The sequence below is a fragment of the Taeniopygia guttata genome, chromosome 5, assembly GCF_048771995.1.
Source record: "Taeniopygia guttata chromosome 5, bTaeGut7.mat, whole genome shotgun sequence".
NCBI lineage: Eukaryota > Metazoa > Chordata > Aves > Passeriformes > Estrildidae > Taeniopygia > Taeniopygia guttata.
The window spans coordinates 30774731-30793815 of NC_133030.1; the positions used below are offsets into that span (position 1 = coordinate 30774731).

A 19085-nucleotide genomic window follows, 5' to 3' on the forward strand; every position below is an offset into this window, starting at 1 on the left:
AGACACCCACAAAGATCATCAAGTCCAACTCCTGGCCCAACAGAAGGCAATTCCAAGAGTCACACCATGTCCCTGAGAGCATTGTCCAAATGCTTTTTAAACTCTGTCAGGCTTGGTGCTGTGACCACTTCCCTGAGGAGCCTGTTCCAGTGGCCAGATACGCTCTGGGTGAAGAACCTTTTTAGAATATCCAACTTAAACTTATCCTAACACAGCTTCATGTTGTTACCTTGGGTCCTGTCATTGGTTACTAGAGAAAAGTGATCAGTGCCTGCCTCTCTGCTTTATGTTGTGAGGATGTTAAAAGCAACAATGAGATCCCCCCTCAGTCTCCTCCAGGCTGAACAGACCAAGTGATCTCAACTACTCCTTACAAAGCTTCCCCTCAAGGCCCTTGACCATCTTTGTAGTCCTTCTTTGGACACTGTCTAGTAATTTTGTACCTTTTTTTATATTGTGGTGCCCAAAACTGCCCCCAGACCTCAAAGTGAGGCTGCCCCAGTTCAGAGCAGAGTGGGACAATCCCCTCCCTTGCCCAGCTAGCAATGCTGTGCCTGATGCCCCCCAGGACACAGTTGGCTCTCCTGGCTGCTAGGGCACATTGTTGGCTTATATTCAATTTGCCTTTTCTCTCGATGTTTCTATGACAACTCTCTTGAATTTTGGCTGGAGAAAAATGTGGCCAGATACCACAGCTGGAATGTGAGATGCCATAGCCAACTGTCTGCAGATACTGTGTCTGCTGGAACCAAAGCACACAGCACTTGGCCGAACTTTGTCTGTTTAGCTCTGTTTGAGTTTCTGTGTTCCAGTTGAGGGCCAAGTGAAATAACTCTGGCTACACTCACTTGACAATGACCATCATGGGATGAAACCACTCATGTATATCCTGCAACTGGGAACATGTCCCTGTGGGCCACTGCTGGGGCAAGTTACACTGAGAATATGTTTGTGGCACTTACTGATCCCATTATTGGCAGTTTCAGAAAAGGACCTTTGAGCCAAGGAGACAGAGCTCTCAGAGAAGATCAAACTGCTGGAGAAGGTCTAAACAGGCCCTCTGGGCTGCCAAAATAGGCTCCAAAGCTGTTGGTCCTGCCCTGTTGTCAGCACCACATTCTCCTACAAAAGAAAAAAAACAGGACACAGGAAGAACCAACACAAGGTGGGCGAATCAAGACCTCAATCCAATGTACTAATAATACTTAGCACTGTACATCACTGTACTATTACTTACAAACATTAACTGATACATCCTCACAACACCCCTGCGAGGTAGGGAAGTATTATTATCCCTAGTGTACAGATACGGAAACCGAGGCACCAAGAGGCTAAAAGTGATTTGCCCAAGATCACACAGCAAGGCATTGGTAGAGCCAAGGTAAGAATGGAGACGTTCCTTGTTCCCCACCCCTTGCTGCCCCCTCCCTAGATAATGTTGCCTGTCTGGACATGGAGAACCGAAGAGGCTCCTTTGAAAAGCAATGCCCAGACTTGTTGCCTATGAATAATTTTTATTTGCCTTTAATGAATTATTTCACAGTTTTTCCCTCACACTGTACACCATGCTTTCACAGTCCATTCAGCGCTCTGTGGTGGCCCACAGCCTTCTCCTCTGGCACGGGGACAGCTCTGCAGGGGGTTCATAGGGTGCTCTGTGCTTTCATCACGAGGATGCTTAGAAACAGTTTTCGCTGACATTAGACTGGGAGCATGTGAGCTCTCACTGGAGACCAATAACACACACTGGAGAAGCAGGCAGAGGGAACTGATGGTAAAAAGGCATTTACTGTCCCCTGTGGAATGACCAGTGGCTCTCTTGGTTTCTTAGCTCTTCCAAGCTCCAGTGATCACTCAGAGCAGAAACCCTCTGTCTCCAACTTGCCTGCTCAGGAAGTCGTTGTTCTGGGGTTGCTTCCCTAATAGGTAATAGGCAGTCAGTTCAGGACCAGGCAGGTCCCCTAACATTGCCTACTCCAGGTGTGTGACACTGTCTGGGAACAAGGCTGGCTGTAGTTGTTGTGCTCTTTTGCCACAGGGAAGGGGTATTACCATGGTTGGCAAGCAGCCATATCCAGCGTCCAAGTCTCTTTCATTTCAAAACTGGTATTCAATGAAGAGCAAGGAAGAGTGGATGGATGAGGAGATGAGGATGAGGCAGAGCAAACAGGAAAATCCACCAAATGAGCTTCTAGGAAGGAAATGTTCCCCCCTGGGCACTTCAGCTGAAGTGGCTTCATTTTCACAAGGTTTCCTTCTCTCTCTGGGAACATCTGCTGAGCTTCATCTCTGTCAGCTGGATGTATCGTATGACATTGGTATCTGCAGGGAAAGAACACACAGAGGTATGGTGGTTACACAACTCCCTGTGGCAGACAGATAGAATGCACCTTCATCCCTCGTACATCACAGGGGAGTAGCATGGCTTCAGCGCTGTGTGCTGGAACAGCACCAGTTGGAAGGGGCTCTGAACCAAACCCAGAACCTCTGCTTTTGAAGAGTGTGGTCTGAGCTGTTCTCACCATCCCTGTTGCTCACAGTATTGCCTCAGCTAGTTTTTACTTTCTCTCTGATTACACTTGGTCACCACAGTTGAACTCACACAGCTGAAACTATCCAAGTCATCCTTGACTGTATTTGTGGAATGACACAACTCCATTGGCTTCTCTTCCTGCAGTACCTGCATGCAAGCCCCTAAAGGCATTTTGTGTACAGTTATGCTCTGCCTCTTCACTCTCCCAGTCTGTTTACAGCCTATTCCACTCTTTTCACGTTTTTCCAGGATGAATAGAATTGGGAAGGGTATCATTTACATTGTCTTGTACCCCTTCTTCCCTTAAATTTTCTGCTTGGATGTCCTCCCACCATGACACTCCTTCTGCAATTTTGTCATATGCTATATGCTGCATATTACCTTGTCTGTCCTGTCTAATGAAGTTCCTAGAGGTACAGAACCACTGATCCATCCTAGTAGAAAGATGTGATATCCCAGCACTGCGCAGGTGATAAGCTGAGCCTTCTTGTTCCTTCCAGAATTTCAGAGCATAAACACACCACACAGACTATGCAAGTTTGGCTTTATCTCCTCACCTCAGCTCTAAGGGAACCCATTCACCCTGAATCACAGGTTGATCTAAATGAGCATGTGTCTCCAGACAGAGCCAATGATTCTGCAGTCACAGTCAATCCTCTCTTAAACCAAACTGATTTCTATCACGACAGTAACTTCACGCACTCATGGCACCCACAAAGTGGCAAAAGCCATGTAGTACCAGAAGCAAGCAAGTAAAAACACAGCTACTTTCATTTCTGAATTGACTGAAAATTTTTTTGCTCAGAGCCCTTGCTCTGACAGCCAACCAGGGTCAGCTTGGTCCACTGAAGTATTAGATCCTCAGACACCAATCAGAAGTGTAATCCAGTCCAATCAGAGGGCAATCTCATCTCCTCCTCATTCAAATTGCAATGTGTTCCACACCAGCTAGGGAAATGAGAAGTGCTTCAGCTTTCAAAGTGATGAACAAATTACTGGGAATATGCCCAGCACTAGTGAGTATGGGTATTGCACCCCCCAAAGCAGTTGTGGGTGCAAAGCTTCCTTTAAAGATGAGGACATCTCTGTTGTGCCCTCTGCTAGTGCTGAATCAGTGCCAGACACATCAGTCTCCTGCCACACAGAGCTATCCCTATCCACAAACATGCCACAGGGTATCTGTGGGCCATGGCCATGCTGTTGTGACTTCTCAAGTTGTCTCTGGTGAGGTGAGTCTCCCTGATGAGTCTTCTGCAGGTTCAACTACATCGTCCTAGGCACTCCAGAGGGTGAGATTCGATGACTAAGCTCCTTGACCCGTTTGGGATATTTTTAATGAGCTAAGAATTCTGCTGTTACTTCTGTCAAACAAGATGCACCAGCATCGTGGGCTGTTTATGCATTAGCACTTCTTTCCAGCCCAGCAAATTTTAAAGCAGCTTTTCAAAATCCAGAACTGTTTCAATTGTGCAGCCTCCTGGAATTAAGAAATTCAGTTGAGGGGGTAGTCCTGAATTTTAGGCTTAAAATGAAGTTAGTGCAGTTAGCTGACTTAAAATTAAATTAATGCAGGGCAGGACACACAGCTTGAGCATGGTCCTCTTGTGCTGCCTGCATCTCACTGTGACCTCTGTTTAGTGCTCTTCTGGGTTCCAATGGGCTGTGCTCTGGATACACATCCTCACCACTGAGGTACATGCTTGGAATGCCTGCCTGGTGCAGGTGAGAAGGGATAACTGTGGGCATGTCAGGAAATCACACCTGCCTGGGCCTGCAGGGACTCAGCATCTCACTGAGGGGCAAAAGGTGGGCTCATAACTGGGAAAAGCTGCCAGCCTCTTTGTTGCCAAACTTTGGCTTTTAGGTAAGGTAGTGACTGCTGATGGCACAGCTTCACTCACCTGGGAGATTTCCATATACCTAGGAAGCCATGGGCAAAATAATGTGTAGCCTGACAGAGGGTGGTTGACACTCTCATTGCAAGCTACTTATAGATGCCTCAGGCTAGTTTTGGCATGTTTTACTTCCTTTGTGAGGGCCATTATTTTACCAAGGAAAAATAATGAGAGCAGCACCCTGTTTAAGAGTGGAGCCCTGTCTTTGTCAAGTTTTTTCTACCAAATAGTATTGCACCATACTAGCTCTACCTGCAGAAGTATGTCAAAGGTATGTGGAAATGTTAATAAGAAGACAGATCCACTGATCTCTCAGTGGAGAAGAAATGATCCCCATTGGCTGATGTGGAAATAAGTCAGAATAACTCAGATAAGGGGTCACACCCATGCAAAACAGTACTGCTAGAGCTCCTTACCACTGTGCCTGTGTCTCTCTGCAGAGTGGCCTAATGCTATTTTAAAGGTCATTTCTGCTTCCCCTGTAGAGCCCAGTTGCTTATCTGCTGTGCAGATACCATGGCCTGAGTTTTGTTCCCAGGATTTCTGAGTCACAGGGGCGCAGGAAGGCAGTGCCTGAGTGCAGCTGCGAGCTCACGCTGCACAGCACAAAAACCGTCTGGTCCGGGCAGCCCGCGGGACATCTGACCATGGGCTCCCAGCACGGGGATAGCAGGGACCACTGACATTACCAGGCCATTCCCAGCTGATGATCTCGTCTCAATCCCAGTCAGTCCCTGCCCTGATAATGCAGCCCCAGTGGGAGAGGGCTGAACAAGGCTTGCAGCAAGGTGCATGTTTGGCTGCCTGTGCTGCACCAACCTCTGGACACAAAGCTCATGGAGGGTCCATGCATGCTTTACATGACTTAACAGCTTCCCTCTCCCTTAGTAGGAGGGTTATACAGCTATCTTCTGTTATTTCAATCTGCTTTTGTGATTTTTATTCGGAAGTGGCACAAGAAATTAGGCCAAATCCAACCTTCCTTCACCCTGGGCAGATAGTGAATAGCCATAAGGGATCTGCTGTGCTGACAGCCCTTTAGAACACTAAACCCCTTTGCTAACTAATTCCTCTTTACCATTCAAAAGCTCTCCCATCAAAGAGAGTAACTGCCAGTGATTTGTGCCAAAACCATTCCTTATTAGAAAAAAAAAAGAACACACAGAACATGACTGCAATAATAACCAGTGAGCCTGGTGAAACCTCAGATAAAGGAAAACAATCACACTTTGCAGATGGAGACATTTAAAGTGGAAACACTGACTTATTCCAGGTCACATGATAATTCTTGATAGTGCTACCTGATTCCTATTACTGTGTTTTAACAGCCACATCCTTTCTTACTGTACATATTCAATTCTTTCCCCCTGAATGCCCTTCAAACTTTCCATAATCATAAATAAAACAGTGGAACAACAGCCTTGAATAGTCTACAAATAACAGGAAAGAGTCTGATGCAGAGATGAAGACCAGAACTGGGTTTTGTATACATTAAGGGCCTTTAGGGACACTTTCTGGTATGTTTTTTTAGCAAGTGGTATTTGAAGTTGTTGCTGTTGAATAAATTAGTATTTATTTCAAGAAGCAATAAGGAATACCAAATAAATAGTATCATGAAGAGGGGGGTGGTAAGGGAGCACAGAAACACATATTTGAAAAATAGAAGCTAAGTCGTTCGGCTAAAAGAAATTTTTCACATCTGAGTCTAGTCAAAACTTCAAGGTTAGGATAACTTATTTTCCACTGACTACTTTTCTCCTGCATATGCTTCTTCATTTCCTGATTCTGGCAAGGGCTGAAAGCAGAAGGGCACACTGTGAACTAAAATAAGCTAAACTGAGCTTTGAAACACATTTGGTCTGGGAGTGTGGGGTGCACAGCTGTGCTGTCAGACTGCCCGGAGCCCATGGCCATGGCCAAGCACAGCAGATGGGACCAAGCACCCTTAGGGGAGGTGGAAGAGGAAGGAGATCCCAGCACACTCCCAAGCACACCCTCCCTGATGGTCCGCCAGGGCACAGCCACTGCAGGAGCCCTGCAAGGCCAATGCCTGTAGGACATCAAGCACAGTCAGCTCCAACAGCCTCCCTTCCCTCCTCTAGTTCAATGAATATCAGCTCCACCATGCTCCACCAGGACCCAGGCTTGCCCCTCTTTCCCACCCAGTTCTCACTCTGTCCTCTCAGATTCATATGAAGAGCTGGTCTGTAGGATTTTCTTTGCACATGGCTTCCATTTTACTTTCTTGAAATTCTTTGAGTTCTACAAAACTCTTTTCTGTTTAAAACCACAGTGTTGTTTTATCTCCCTATGATTTCTGAAAAATAAAAGCATCATCTCTGCCTCACCCTCATCTCTGACCTTTCACCCACCTTCTGAGGCTGGGCAAGTTAGCATGGAGATGATTGCTCTGGCAAGGCTCAATTGTTTGGATATATAATTTCATTGCTGTCCCCAAATGAACTGTATGGTTTTGACAGATGGATGACAGATACTTAACAAGGAATTGGCTGATTTCATGGCAGAAGCTGAAGCATCCTGATGAATGCTTTGTGGGTAAATGTCTGTCTCCTTGACCAAAGCAGAATACTAACCCTTTACTGAGATGGCAGAAGGCTACTGAAGATGACAAATAGTCTCCTGGCATTGCTAAGGGGAAAAAGCATTTTTTCAGAAAGAGTCAGAAAATTTAATGGTAGGGGTACACTCTTTCCCTGCCCTGCTTTTTCTTCAAAAATAAATTAGTGAGGAAAAGAGAGGCAGGATCCTCTCCACATTGACAGCATTCCAGCAATACTGTCTTCTTCCAGGTCATGCTGCAGCCTTGGCAGCAGTTAATCTTGGGCACTGCAGCCTTGCTGCACTACCCACGAGTGCTTGAAGGGGAGTCCAGGCAAGGGCATGCAGTGAGTCATGCATGCTCATCCCTGTGGAAATCAACACAATCAGGTCAGGGACAGAAGACAGCTCATGGAAAGAAATACAAAAGCACTCAGTGAAAAGCCACATCCCTGCTCCCTTCCCCATACCTGTTGGCTGGCGGGATCTTGCTTCTTTCAGGTAGTAGAGGGCCTTGTTGAAGTCACCCAAGTGGTAAAATGCCACTCCCGATCGATAGAGTGCCTTGAAGTTCTCGCCTTCCTTCTGCAGCACTTTGAGGCAGTACTCTTTGACCCGCTCGTAATTCACCAGCTCGGCCTGGAGCAGGCAGGCTGCAGGGCATAGGGAATATGGCAGACATACAGATAGACAGGAAAACATTAGTGCTGGAGTTCCCCCTGCTCTTGCAGTGTGCACAGGAGAGCAGCTTAGGTGAGGGAAATGACTCAGCCCCGTGATTCAGAAAGGGATTGTTTGCCAAACCCAATTGTTCGCAATTTAAATACCAATGCTTCTATTTTTGGCATTGCAAAGCAAAGGAATTGTGTTTACTCCCGGGAGACACATAGACACGTGAAACACTGGGGCAGAGAGGGAGAATGTAAACACCCCTCCACAGCTCTGGAATGCCACACAATCTCATGGCAGTGCCTGGCTTCATTTGTTGTGAAATCTCTTCCTGGACTGAGGGCTGGAGTTCTGAAAAGTACAAAAAAGGCAGAGTAACAGTTATCCGTCAAGGAAACGGGGGGACAAATTGGATCAGATTTCATATTTGGCTTAATCCAAGGCTCTTAGGTTTAAAAACAATATGTAACTGCCTTTTATCCAGGAAATCCTGTACAGAGTTTTGCTGTAGGAAATAACAAGGGGTTCTGCCCTGCTGGAATGTGCTGTCAGCAAACCAGAGACACCTGGAGTTGGAGTACAGGGAACAAATGTGTTACGGTGCCTGCTTTCTGCTAAGCACTGCAACACAAGTTCATTCCCAGAGGTGAGTTCTGCCGACTCCCTAAAGGAAAAGGCAAACAGTAAAAAAACAACATGCTGAGGGTTCTGTGTGCTGAAGGACAATTGTTACATAAATATCTAGGAGGTGAAAAAAATGCCAATTGTGAGTTTCCCAAAACTAGGAGTGAAATAAAGAGGAAAGGGGAAGATCCCTGAGCCACGCTTTACAGTCATGCTCATGGCTTTCTGTAATGCTTACTCCAGTGGGCTAAACTTCATACAGGTGACCTGAGCATTAAGAATGGCTCGGGGAACACTGGCAAGAATAGGACATGGTACAGTCAAGTTCCAGGGAAATAAAGTTGTGCTGCAACACAAGCCCATCTAGTGCTGCAATCCAAGGCAACTTCGAGAATGACACAATTTGGGGAAGGAATGCAGAATGCCACTGCAAGGATCAGTTCAGAGGCTGGCAGTGTCAAGTGCCAGGGCATGGGGAGAAATTTCCCATAGCAGGTGGTGTTACTCAGCATGTCTCTGGCAAGGAGGAGGCTCAGTGCTCCTGGAAATCCAAGTCATCACAGGTCAGGCATCACCAATGAACAGCCAGACTTCATTTCTTGTATGGTAACTGCAGCTGAGAGGATATGGTGCTGGGTCAGAAATACGACACACTTTTTCACCCCCTTTTCCCACACCCCTTAGAGTAAGCCCTACAACCCTTTCTGTATCACACTTTACTTCATGAGAAGGAGGCTGGCTAGATGACCTCCAGAGATTCCTTCCAACCTAAATTAGTCCAAATCCACGATCACTTAATGTGGACAGAATACATTTCTAACCCAAGAACACCTTCAAAACTTAAACAGTTTACTGGGAACAAATCATAAACAGGCTTTTACCACTGGAGCACTGATGCTAGAGATGTATTTAACAAGGACTGCAGAACTAGTCCCACTGCAGGTACGTTGTTTACATGTCAGAGCCATTACTAACAAGAGCTTTGTCCCATTTGCTTTAATAATGGAATGTCAATATATTCTAACAGCTCCTGCCATTATGTACATAGGTATTTTGAAAGATTCTGATTTGTTATTTGATTGCCAGTTAAAAACCACATATATTTCTAAAACCTTAGTGGCATTTCCTTATCCAGAGTTTGTCCCTTCCTATTTGTCACACATTGATTTTTCTCACTCTGTTTCTAATGGAGCTTAAAATGACTGTGCTTTGTTTTTCTTTATTTTTTTAAAGCTATTGAAAAGATGGCTGTGTAAATCTACTGCTGGCTTCACTTCCCTGGAAACAGGATTGCTTTGTTTATCTGCTGACCAGTAACGTATAGCAGCAGCAATAGCTTTCTGCACACTGCCAATCTGAGCCAGCTTTTCACGTTCTGTAGAACTACCTTTCAGAGCAACTAGGGGGTGGATTTCAGTTTCTCTGTTCATTTGCTCCTTGGTATTTCCAGTGAGAGTCACAGAAATGACTCTGGGAAAAATGACAGGTGGTCTATTCATGTATATTAACTCAGTAATTCCATACTGTACTTTCTTCACGTATTCATTGAAAAGAGAAGAAAAACTCTCCCACATCCTGCTAATTCAAAACCCAAATGGGTTTGCAGATATCCAGCTGGGTTCTTTCTGTGACTCATACTCACAGTAAAGCTTCTGCAGGGCATCCCCGCTAACTGTGCGTGTGGTGGGGAGAAGTCAGCACCACATGGCCAGCAGGAGACACGTGTGTTTATTTGAACAAACAGAGCAGATGGATGTGCAGGAAGCAGTTCTGCTGGAAGAGCTGGCCACTTGGAGAGCCAGTGTTGGAAGCGGCTGTTGGAAATGAACCTGAAGGGAGCATCTCCCTTATAAATATTTAGACATACGTGTTTCCAGTTCTTGGTGGCCTGAAATGATCTTAATCTACTGTGATCCAACAAAAATATTGAGGCTGTTAGTAATTCAGCTTTCAGAAATGGAGGAGACATGAAATCTTTGTACTTCTTACCTCATTCAGTCAGGGGAGAATTGTTTTGAAAACATGTTGTTTTCCTAAACAGACGTGTAACTCTGGCTGGGAGTGTTTCTTTACCCCATCAAACACCTTATCACACTCCTTCTAAGTTCATATAGGCCCCGGGTGAATCCCTCTGAGGAACAGAGCTCACTCAGAGAGACCAAATCTAGAGGTTTATCCAGATCATCCTCCTGCTTTCTTGAAACGGAATGGGCTTGATCCTACACAGCACCAGCTCTAATAACTATCTGGTGGTTAGAAGGGTGCTCTTTACTTGGAGAGGCAAACTACAGTTGCCCATTCCCTGCAGGTCTTGTTGTCATGGAAATACAGCACCTGGTGATTACCCTCACTCAAAAAGGTTGCTTACCCTGCTTCCAGCAGCATGTGATGGTTATCCATCATATTTGGTTATCGTTCTCAATTTGGCAGCTAATTTATTGTGTCAGTTTAAGCAATAAGTAATTCTCAACTTTCAAGCCTGTGTATGTCACCTAGTGATGAAAAATCCCCATCTGCTGCAAAATAAAATCAAATAAAATAAAAGCCATCTTGAAACTATTGGGTATAATGTGCCTTGGGAACAGGGAGAAGGTTAATGCTATTAGCTCCAGAGGAGGGGCCCTGTCCATCACGCTTCCCAACTGACTGCTGATGTTTAAGCAAGGAAATAGAAAATTTGTCTGTTTTTCTTAACAAGAGTAATGTTAAGCCTAGATTTGTACATTTTAATTAATGGATTCAAATCTATGCCAACCAGCTCCATTTTAGAGGTGCAGTACGGATCTGGTACCAGTAGATAAGTGAGGTAGTTTGTATAGCCCTGTTTAGCACAAGGTTGAGCAAAACAAAGATTAAAACACCTGTGGAGCCAAAATACATCTACACCTTTAACATTTACCAGCAGCTGTGGTGAGCAATGATGGGAAGTTGTAACTAATATCCCAGCAGTTGAGGGGTTTGGATTCTACTTTATTCCACCCTGAAATAATTTTGAATTTCAGAGTATCTTTCAGGATGCTATCTAGGCTTGAAAGGTACCAGTGAGAAGGGATCCATGACAGCTTTTTTATTCCAAAGGCTAATAACTTCAATTGTTTAGGAAGCATCATTACATTTCTATACTGATTTTTGTTTAGCTTCAATTTGCTAGCCTTTGAAAAGCCTATGTATCCTTGTTGTGTTGGTACTTTGAGACTCTGATCAAGTCCTTCATCTTCTCTTTATTAGCTTGTATAAAGTGGCATCTGGAATTTCATATGAAAAAAACCCTTATTTTTTCAGCTTTCCTTACTTCTACAGCTATCCTCTGAACCCTCGAAATGAAGTTCAACTGAAAGTGCTATCAGTTAGCATCTTACTACAGAAACCTCTTCTGTGAGAATACCTCTGCAGGTTGTGCAAAAACCTCTGTTTGGCCCTAACTTTTGGCTTCTGATTTTGGCTTAGCTAAAAACTAAGTCTGGAAGTAGTATGTCCAGGCTTTAACATGGAGATTTTGAACAACAACATCAAGAGACTTGCTTAGCTGGGAATTTTCACCAAAGGGCAAATCTTCGTTCCAGAGCAATTGTCCAGACACTTTTTACAGCAGTGGCTAAATTCCCATTGTAGGTAAAGCTCAAGGTCTATCCATGTTACAGAACACTTAAGAGAGTGGGCTGAGTTACTGTGCAAGCAGTATTAGGGCTGTACAAGCATCCCTACCCTGTGGCATATTCCTTGGGCTCAGCAAGGGCTCAATGGAGATGAAAATGCCTTTGCCTTACAGGAAAATCTTGGGTTGCAAACTCATGTTTCACAAACTCCTGTTTTGTTTGCTTTCATTCAAGTAAGCTGGTTGCATTGCCTATTTTTAGGATTTTCTTGTGCCTTTCACTGAAAGAGAGAGTCAGCTACTTATAACTTTGCTGATCTTTTAAGTTTATGACCTAAAATATTCCATGTGCAATATCCGCCTTTGATATCTGCTTTTGGAAAATGTCAGACAAGACTGTTCAGGTATTTTTGAAAAACAGTCTAGGGAAACACAGCTTATTTTTCCCTTGTTAAATATCTCTGGTGACTGCATCTTTGAATGCATCTCATGCCCTCATCGTTTGGCTTTGCAAACAGAAATCTGGCAGATATCCTTTGTGTCACGCAAGTGCCTTCTGTTATCCCCAAGGTAATCTTGAGCTGGCCAACTGGCAACCTTCTGAAAGTAAAAACCAGTATGGTACAGCATACAGTACTCTGTAGAGGTATGCTTTAGAATCTGATACCCAAACCCTTTGAATATTCAGTCCACCCTGGGCACAATCTGATCTAGAAAAATGTTGTGATCTGAAAACTTTGAGATCATAAAAATCCTCGTTTTGGCTCAGTGTTCACAGGAATAAAGAGCAGAAAGTGGAAACCAAGCTAAGAGGTGTTGCTTCAGTTATAACAGAAAGATGAAGCGGCAGAGGCACAGAAAGGGGTTTCTGGTGAAAGCAATGTATGAGTGAGAGCTGAGGTCTATTGAGAGGGTAAAGTCTGGGTGGAGATGTGAAGCTAAGAGTTTGGGGCAATGTGCTAAGGACATAGTACACAGTGCAGCCAGCCTGGAGACAAAGTGGAGCATTTATAGCAGTGAAATCCAGGCAGAAGAAACCAGTCTCCCTAGCTGTATGGCAGTATGTGTATGGTAGCAGCATCTCTAGCAGATCAATAAACCACAGTCACATCCCTGCTCCGAATCACCTTTTTCTATGCTGGAATATCACCAAGGGACACTAACCAGCACTGCTGAAAGGCTGACCTTGCAAGCATTCCCTGGAGACTGGAGTAGGTGTCCTGTACAAGAGTTAATGATAAGTCATGTGGTTGACCCACTCTTACATACCTGTGCAGAAAGGTATGTATAAGGTTTGAATCCAAACGACCTTTATTTTTAACCCTTAGAAGGAAAAAACAGCCTGTATTGATTTGTTTAGTTGCAATGCAGAGAGAAATAGCTAAACTAATTACTGAAACCTAAAGTAGCTAAACTAATTACCTTAAACCTGAAGTGGATCTTCCCTCTTTACTGTATTTATTCTTGACTCCACCACTTCAGTTTAACAACATATGTGAATTGTTCCTCTTTAGCAAGTGCTAGGTACTCCAGCCACTACAAACTCAACCTGTATTTCATAAATTGACAGTGTCATTCCCAGAAATAACCACAACTAAACTCTGCAAAATACTTTGCTTTCAGATATGATCTCACCTTAAGTATAACAGCCAGCAGTTCACTTAAAATATATTTAATTGCAGGAAGATGGTTCCTATTCTTGCTCTGGGGTTCTACTTTGGGAAACATGATTGATACTTTAATATAATTCCTTCAGGATTTTATTCAGACATTTGATTAAGACCTTCATATATCATTGAACAGGCTTTGTTCTCACATCTCTTTAAGACTCAAAATAACAGGGCAGACTAAGAGAGTCCTGTATTTTAGAAAGGCTTGGTATCCTCCATGGTGATGCTCTCCCTCAGAAAAGAGAAAACATGATAGTGGTAAATTCTAGTTTAAGCATTTTTGGGAAGAGAAATTATTGGACTATAACAATAATAACAATAACAAAACCCAAATCAAACAGGAGGCATCAGGGGCATGGGGGGTGTGGAAAGAAAAAATATTTGTCCTGGATTAGACAGCAACCTACTAACTATGCCACTAATGCATGTATCATTAATCTCTGTTTGCTGCAGACTGTGTAAATGGTGTTGACAAAAAGCACATGGAGTCCATAATGTTCACTGGAAGAATTAAAATGGATAACATTACTATATGAGACTGAAAATGTCAGTCATGTGTTAGTAATTTGAATATAATTAACTTCTAAAATAAATCAGGTAACATGTGACTCACAAAAAATGTAAAGGGTTATTTTAGATTGAAAGTCACCTTGGACTTAAATACTGTAATTTTAATATACAGCATAAAAAGAACTGGCTACTGGAATGCTTATCCAAATTTCTCTGGATTTATTGATCTTGAGTTTGTAAACTGCACAGGCTACATGTAGAAGGCACACCCCAAGCTTTAACCTATGTTTTAACGTGTGTTAAATTTTCAATAGATTGTCACTAAAAGGAGCCATATAATGTGTGAATGTAAGAAGCCTGTAGTAGAGGAACTGAGAAAAGCATCAATATCTCCACAGAACTCCATGTGTGCTGTGCCTTTCAAGAATGCAAACCAGCATTCCTCAAAAGAGGATGCTTAAAATATCTATTTTTTTTTTTCAGAGAAATGCTGCATGCAGTTTCCCTACTAGACTGAGACACTAATTAGGATCTACAGTTTCCAAACAATCTCTTCCATTAAATATTTCTCTTCTTCCTCTATAGTCCAAGCTTGCAAACAAAGAGAATTTTCTGGCTTCTCACCAATAAAAAGCTAATTATAGACAGCTTGATAATGTCTGACAATAATCTGATCATCTGACTACTAGTTCCCAGACAACCTTAATGGGATGAAAAGGGAATATCGTAATAACAGTACAACTTTCCAGCCAGTGGCTCTCATTTATTCCTCTCCAGGTACCAAAAAGGCCTAAACATACCCGTATGCTTCTGATTGCAGGGAAATGGGTGGAAAATTAAATCCAAACTGTATGACAGGTTGCCTCTCTCCATAGGGAGGGATTAATGCTAAATGAAGTGTGGATCCACAAATGTTTGTAGAGCCCAAAGTGAGCCACCTCTTCTAAATAGCCTTCCCCTTCCTCTCAGCCTCACTCAATTTGTGAACAGACACCAACTGTTCCTCCCCCTCCTGCCATCCTGGCAATGCTTTCCTTCCAATACTAGCATGGTCTCTTTCAGTTCTCTGCTGCTCCTGAGTCCTTCATACCTCTTCAAGTAGAAAGATCCTGACTTCATAATTCCAAAAGTATGCTGGTGCTTCCACCATAATACACATTAAAAGGTATTTAGTAGTTCTCAAAGGAGGTACTGAGTCTGTGCGTCAGGCTTTTGTGGCTGGCAGCTACCCTAGGACTAATATGAGCTGTCAGAACAGATCAGTTTAACTTTGGTCTGTGATAGGATGATCAATCTTGAAGATAAAGGAAAAACAGTAGATATCTTGGCTTTTATGCTAGTCAAACGGCAAATTTTAGTACATTTTCTTAAGCAGGTTGAAAGAGCATAGTCTAAATTAATAGACTTATTTCTGTTAACAAAATGAAAGGCAACATTAAGTAGAGTTTGCACTGATGCGTCCTAGGTCCCATGGTATTTGGTATAGTCAATACAGACCTAAATGACAGACTGCAGACTGTCTTGTCAATTAGCAGATAACTTCTAGATGTGAGTAGCTGGTATCTGTTGGAAGGTAGGGGCAGAATTCCAAAGGATCTCCACAAATTGGTGGTGGAGTTCTGATAAAAACAGGATGCAATTCGAGAGTGGCAAGTTAAAGGTCCTATAGATATGCAGGAAAAGACCTCACTGTGTAAGTCAAGCAGAGGAACAGGTAGGTGGAAAGCAATTCTGCTGAAAATCCACAGGAGGACCCTGAAAATAACAAGTGGTCCAGAGAGGACAGGGCCGCACCAAAACAGTGAGGGAAGAGAGGCTAACCCTATTCATCCACATAAAAAGAAAAAAAAAAGCAACTCAAATGCAAATAAGGTTATAACCAGGAAACTATCTGTCCTCCTTCTACTCAGAAAGTAAGAAGAGGACTTACATTTCAGCTAGGAAAAACTCTGTAACAGTGAAAAGAGTAAACCTTTGAAAGAGACTGCTTGGGAAAATTGTGAAGATTCATAGCTTTGCAAATACTTAAAAACAGCTTAAGCAAATGTTACTTGGGATATGTCTTATCTGTACACTTGTACCACCCATGGGTATGGATAGAAGCCTCTTGACAGATCTTCAGTGCCATTCTTGATTGTCCTGAACACTCAGAGCATGAACAATCCTGGGTTGCCCTTGACAGCTGCCATTTAGTTCTAATTCCTACCAGAAGGTCCTGTTGGAGGATGTCAGAGCAACATCCTGGCCAGACATGGGAACAGGCAAGCATTTAAGAACAGCTGGCATGACTGCTAACCTTTGCCATGTGTTTATATTCCACTACCTCACACTTCTGTAGGTCTGAAGAGCCTATTTAAAAGTGTTCATTATTTCTGTATGACAATTCTTAAGCTACTTTAAGATAAGTTTGTGGTGATTTTACCTTCCTTTTTGTCACAAATTCAGTGATGTAATACTGCAGTTTTTCTTCAAAGGGCCAAGGCTTTGAGAAGCAAGGAATTTCAGCCAACTTTTCATCTGATCCCCATAGCTTGTGTTTTGTAAGAGTATTTTGCCTACCACTTCCTATAGTTACTAGTCCTTCAACTCAAAACCAGAGGCTTACTGAAAAATCTTGGCAGTGGTCATATTAAAGCAGTAGTTAAAATCCAGACTTCAAGCAAATAAGAACTTTCTGAAGCCAAAATCTGCCTCTCATTGTGTACCAGCAAATCTTTATTTTACTAAAATAAAAAGCTTCACATGGAGATGATCTTCATATTGCTCCTTCGTTTTTCTCAGCCAGGAGAGGTGGGAGCAAAGTCCTATCAAAGCACTGATAGAGCAAGAGATTCAGTCGAGTTTTAACTACTATGACATTTTGATTCTATAAATTCTAAATTATAGAATTCTATAAATTCTATAAATAAATTCTATTCTGTAATAGCTCCTACTGCAGCCACATTAGAAGAGATGGAAGTTCCTTCTGTTTGTTTTTGTCAAGGCTGTTATTGTTGATCTGCCAGGTTAAACATCCTGGAGGTTTCCTCCTCTATGAATATCTAGTAGCCTTTGACCTGTCTTTATCTTTTAGAATCAGTGCTGATCTAATCCAGTCTAGTCCACTCAACTAGACATGCTTGGCCTTCAGATCTGTTCCAGTTGCTATTTATTCCTCTGCCTCTTTGTTGCTGTTTGCTTTTGTTCACCTTGTGTTGCTTTACTTTCTCACTGTGGCACCTTCTCTACACTGTACCCTTTCCTCCTCTGGCCTCCTGTTGCTATTGACACTCATTGAAGGAATCTTGTCTCTTGACTTGTTTTCACAAGGGAAAAGAACACAGAATTTTACCAGCAGCAGCAGACAACCATCTAGTAAATGTCTGGTGTTCAGCAGCAGTCAACTTCAACAAATGCTATCAAATATTTATAATTCTTACTGGAATATATTAAACACTGAAATTAAGGTCTTAATGGAATTATGGTATTTTTTCAAAACCCATATGAGACAAAGAAGGCCTTCTGTAAATAGGGAAGCACTTTGGAGGACATGAGGGATTCCAAGCTGCTTTGTCTACTGAAGAGAATTGCATCCTTTGCTCATAGTAGGTCAAACAACTGACAGCAGTACTGTGAAATGCAGCTGGAACAGCATGAAGGCTCTCCAATGAAGTCACAAACAGTTGTGCATGCCATGATGGCCTCAAGCCTGGCTTACTGCAGCATGCTCAGTTTGGGATGAAAGCTAGCACTTTATGCTGTACCACGAACAAGGCACAATGAGGTGGCTGGATAACATCTGTGTGCTGTGCCCTGTGGTGGCTCACAGAGCAGGCCTACACAGACCATGTAAAATTGACTGGGACTGAAATGATTTTGGATTTTCCTTGAACTCTCCTTAGCTGAAAAGATTCATCTCGCAAGGTGGAGATGTCAAATGTGGAAGAATATTTTCTTCATTAAATTAATTACTCATTCATATGTTTTATCCAGGTCCAGTATAGCCCAAAGCTTTTTCATTTTAATGATGTTTTGAAACAGAGAGAAACCTTTATGCCTTTGTGGGAGGGATGGAGAAAACAACTGACAGAATCAAAGAGGCAAATCAAAAGTTAACTGTTTTCTAACTAACTGAACAGAGGTATAAAACAAAGTTCTCAACATTATTTTTCTTAAAAATGCATTAAACAAACTTACTGAGAAGAGTGATTTGTCAGCAACAGCAAACTAACCTTGCACGTGCCAGGCTGTCACCTGCCTGAGCTTTGACAGGCCACATAGAGGCAGTTAAAGCATCACCTGCCATGCAGTTGAGCTTCTAGTGTCCCTGCTTCTTCCCTATCTTCCATTTATATCATATTAGTTTAGTATCATTGATACATCTCCCTTCCTATCAAATCAAGCTGGCCAACAGGTTTGAAAGTTACCAAGAGGGGACTGACAGGCAGACAGCAGAAAACATATGTACTTATGACTCATTTCCTTCGGAAATCAGGCTGAAAATGAATAAAAGACCAGAGGGATGATTCAGAATATTATTTGCTTGAAAAAGTCAGGGTTTGAACTATGCAGAAGCATAAGCCAGTCCTCTAATAAGATGTTTGCTCTTTAATATAAGTTGTGGCAAAGTGCTTCAGGTAAAAATGTCAGATTGCTCCCAAAGTCTTCATAAACCATATCTGTGCAATGAATTGCTGGCAGTGGAAGAATGAGACAGGAGTGCATCTCTGGGGGTAACTTGCACCCCAATAGCAGCTGTGTTCAGGCACCAGGAACACCAAAGTAATTGTACTGAATCAATACAATTCTGTTTTGACTGTGCCTTTCAGATTAAGCTAAGGAAGAGGAAGATACAGTGTAATTATTATGTGATGAATGGGTTCTGCTGACAAGGATACTGGTCTGAAAAGAGATCACTAGTAGAATATCTTAGGAATACTTTCGGAATGGAGGTTGTTTAGTGTGGGAATCCAGGGCTTCCCTCTGGCTGCCCTGGCAGGTCTGGGACCCTGGCAGGGGGTCAGGAACCCCCCTGTACAGAGCCCCGAGAG

The 19085-nt window shown here is 43.0% G+C and overlaps 1 protein-coding gene across 1 annotated transcript in view; it reads right to left on the minus strand.

Annotated features, from left to right (window-relative positions):
• Positions 1-1166: 1166 nt before the first annotated feature.
• Positions 1167-19085, minus strand: part of TTC9 (tetratricopeptide repeat domain 9) — a 29017-nt gene continuing 11098 nt past the window's right edge. Inside the window, exons 2-3 of the mRNA XM_030274421.4 lie at positions 7458-7640; positions 1167-2322 (exon numbers count right to left, since the gene is read on the minus strand). Coding sequence (XP_030130281.2) covers positions 2243-2322; positions 7458-7640 — 263 coding nt within the window. The 3' untranslated portion in view covers positions 1167-2242. The remainder of the gene's footprint in view (positions 2323-7457; positions 7641-19085) is intronic.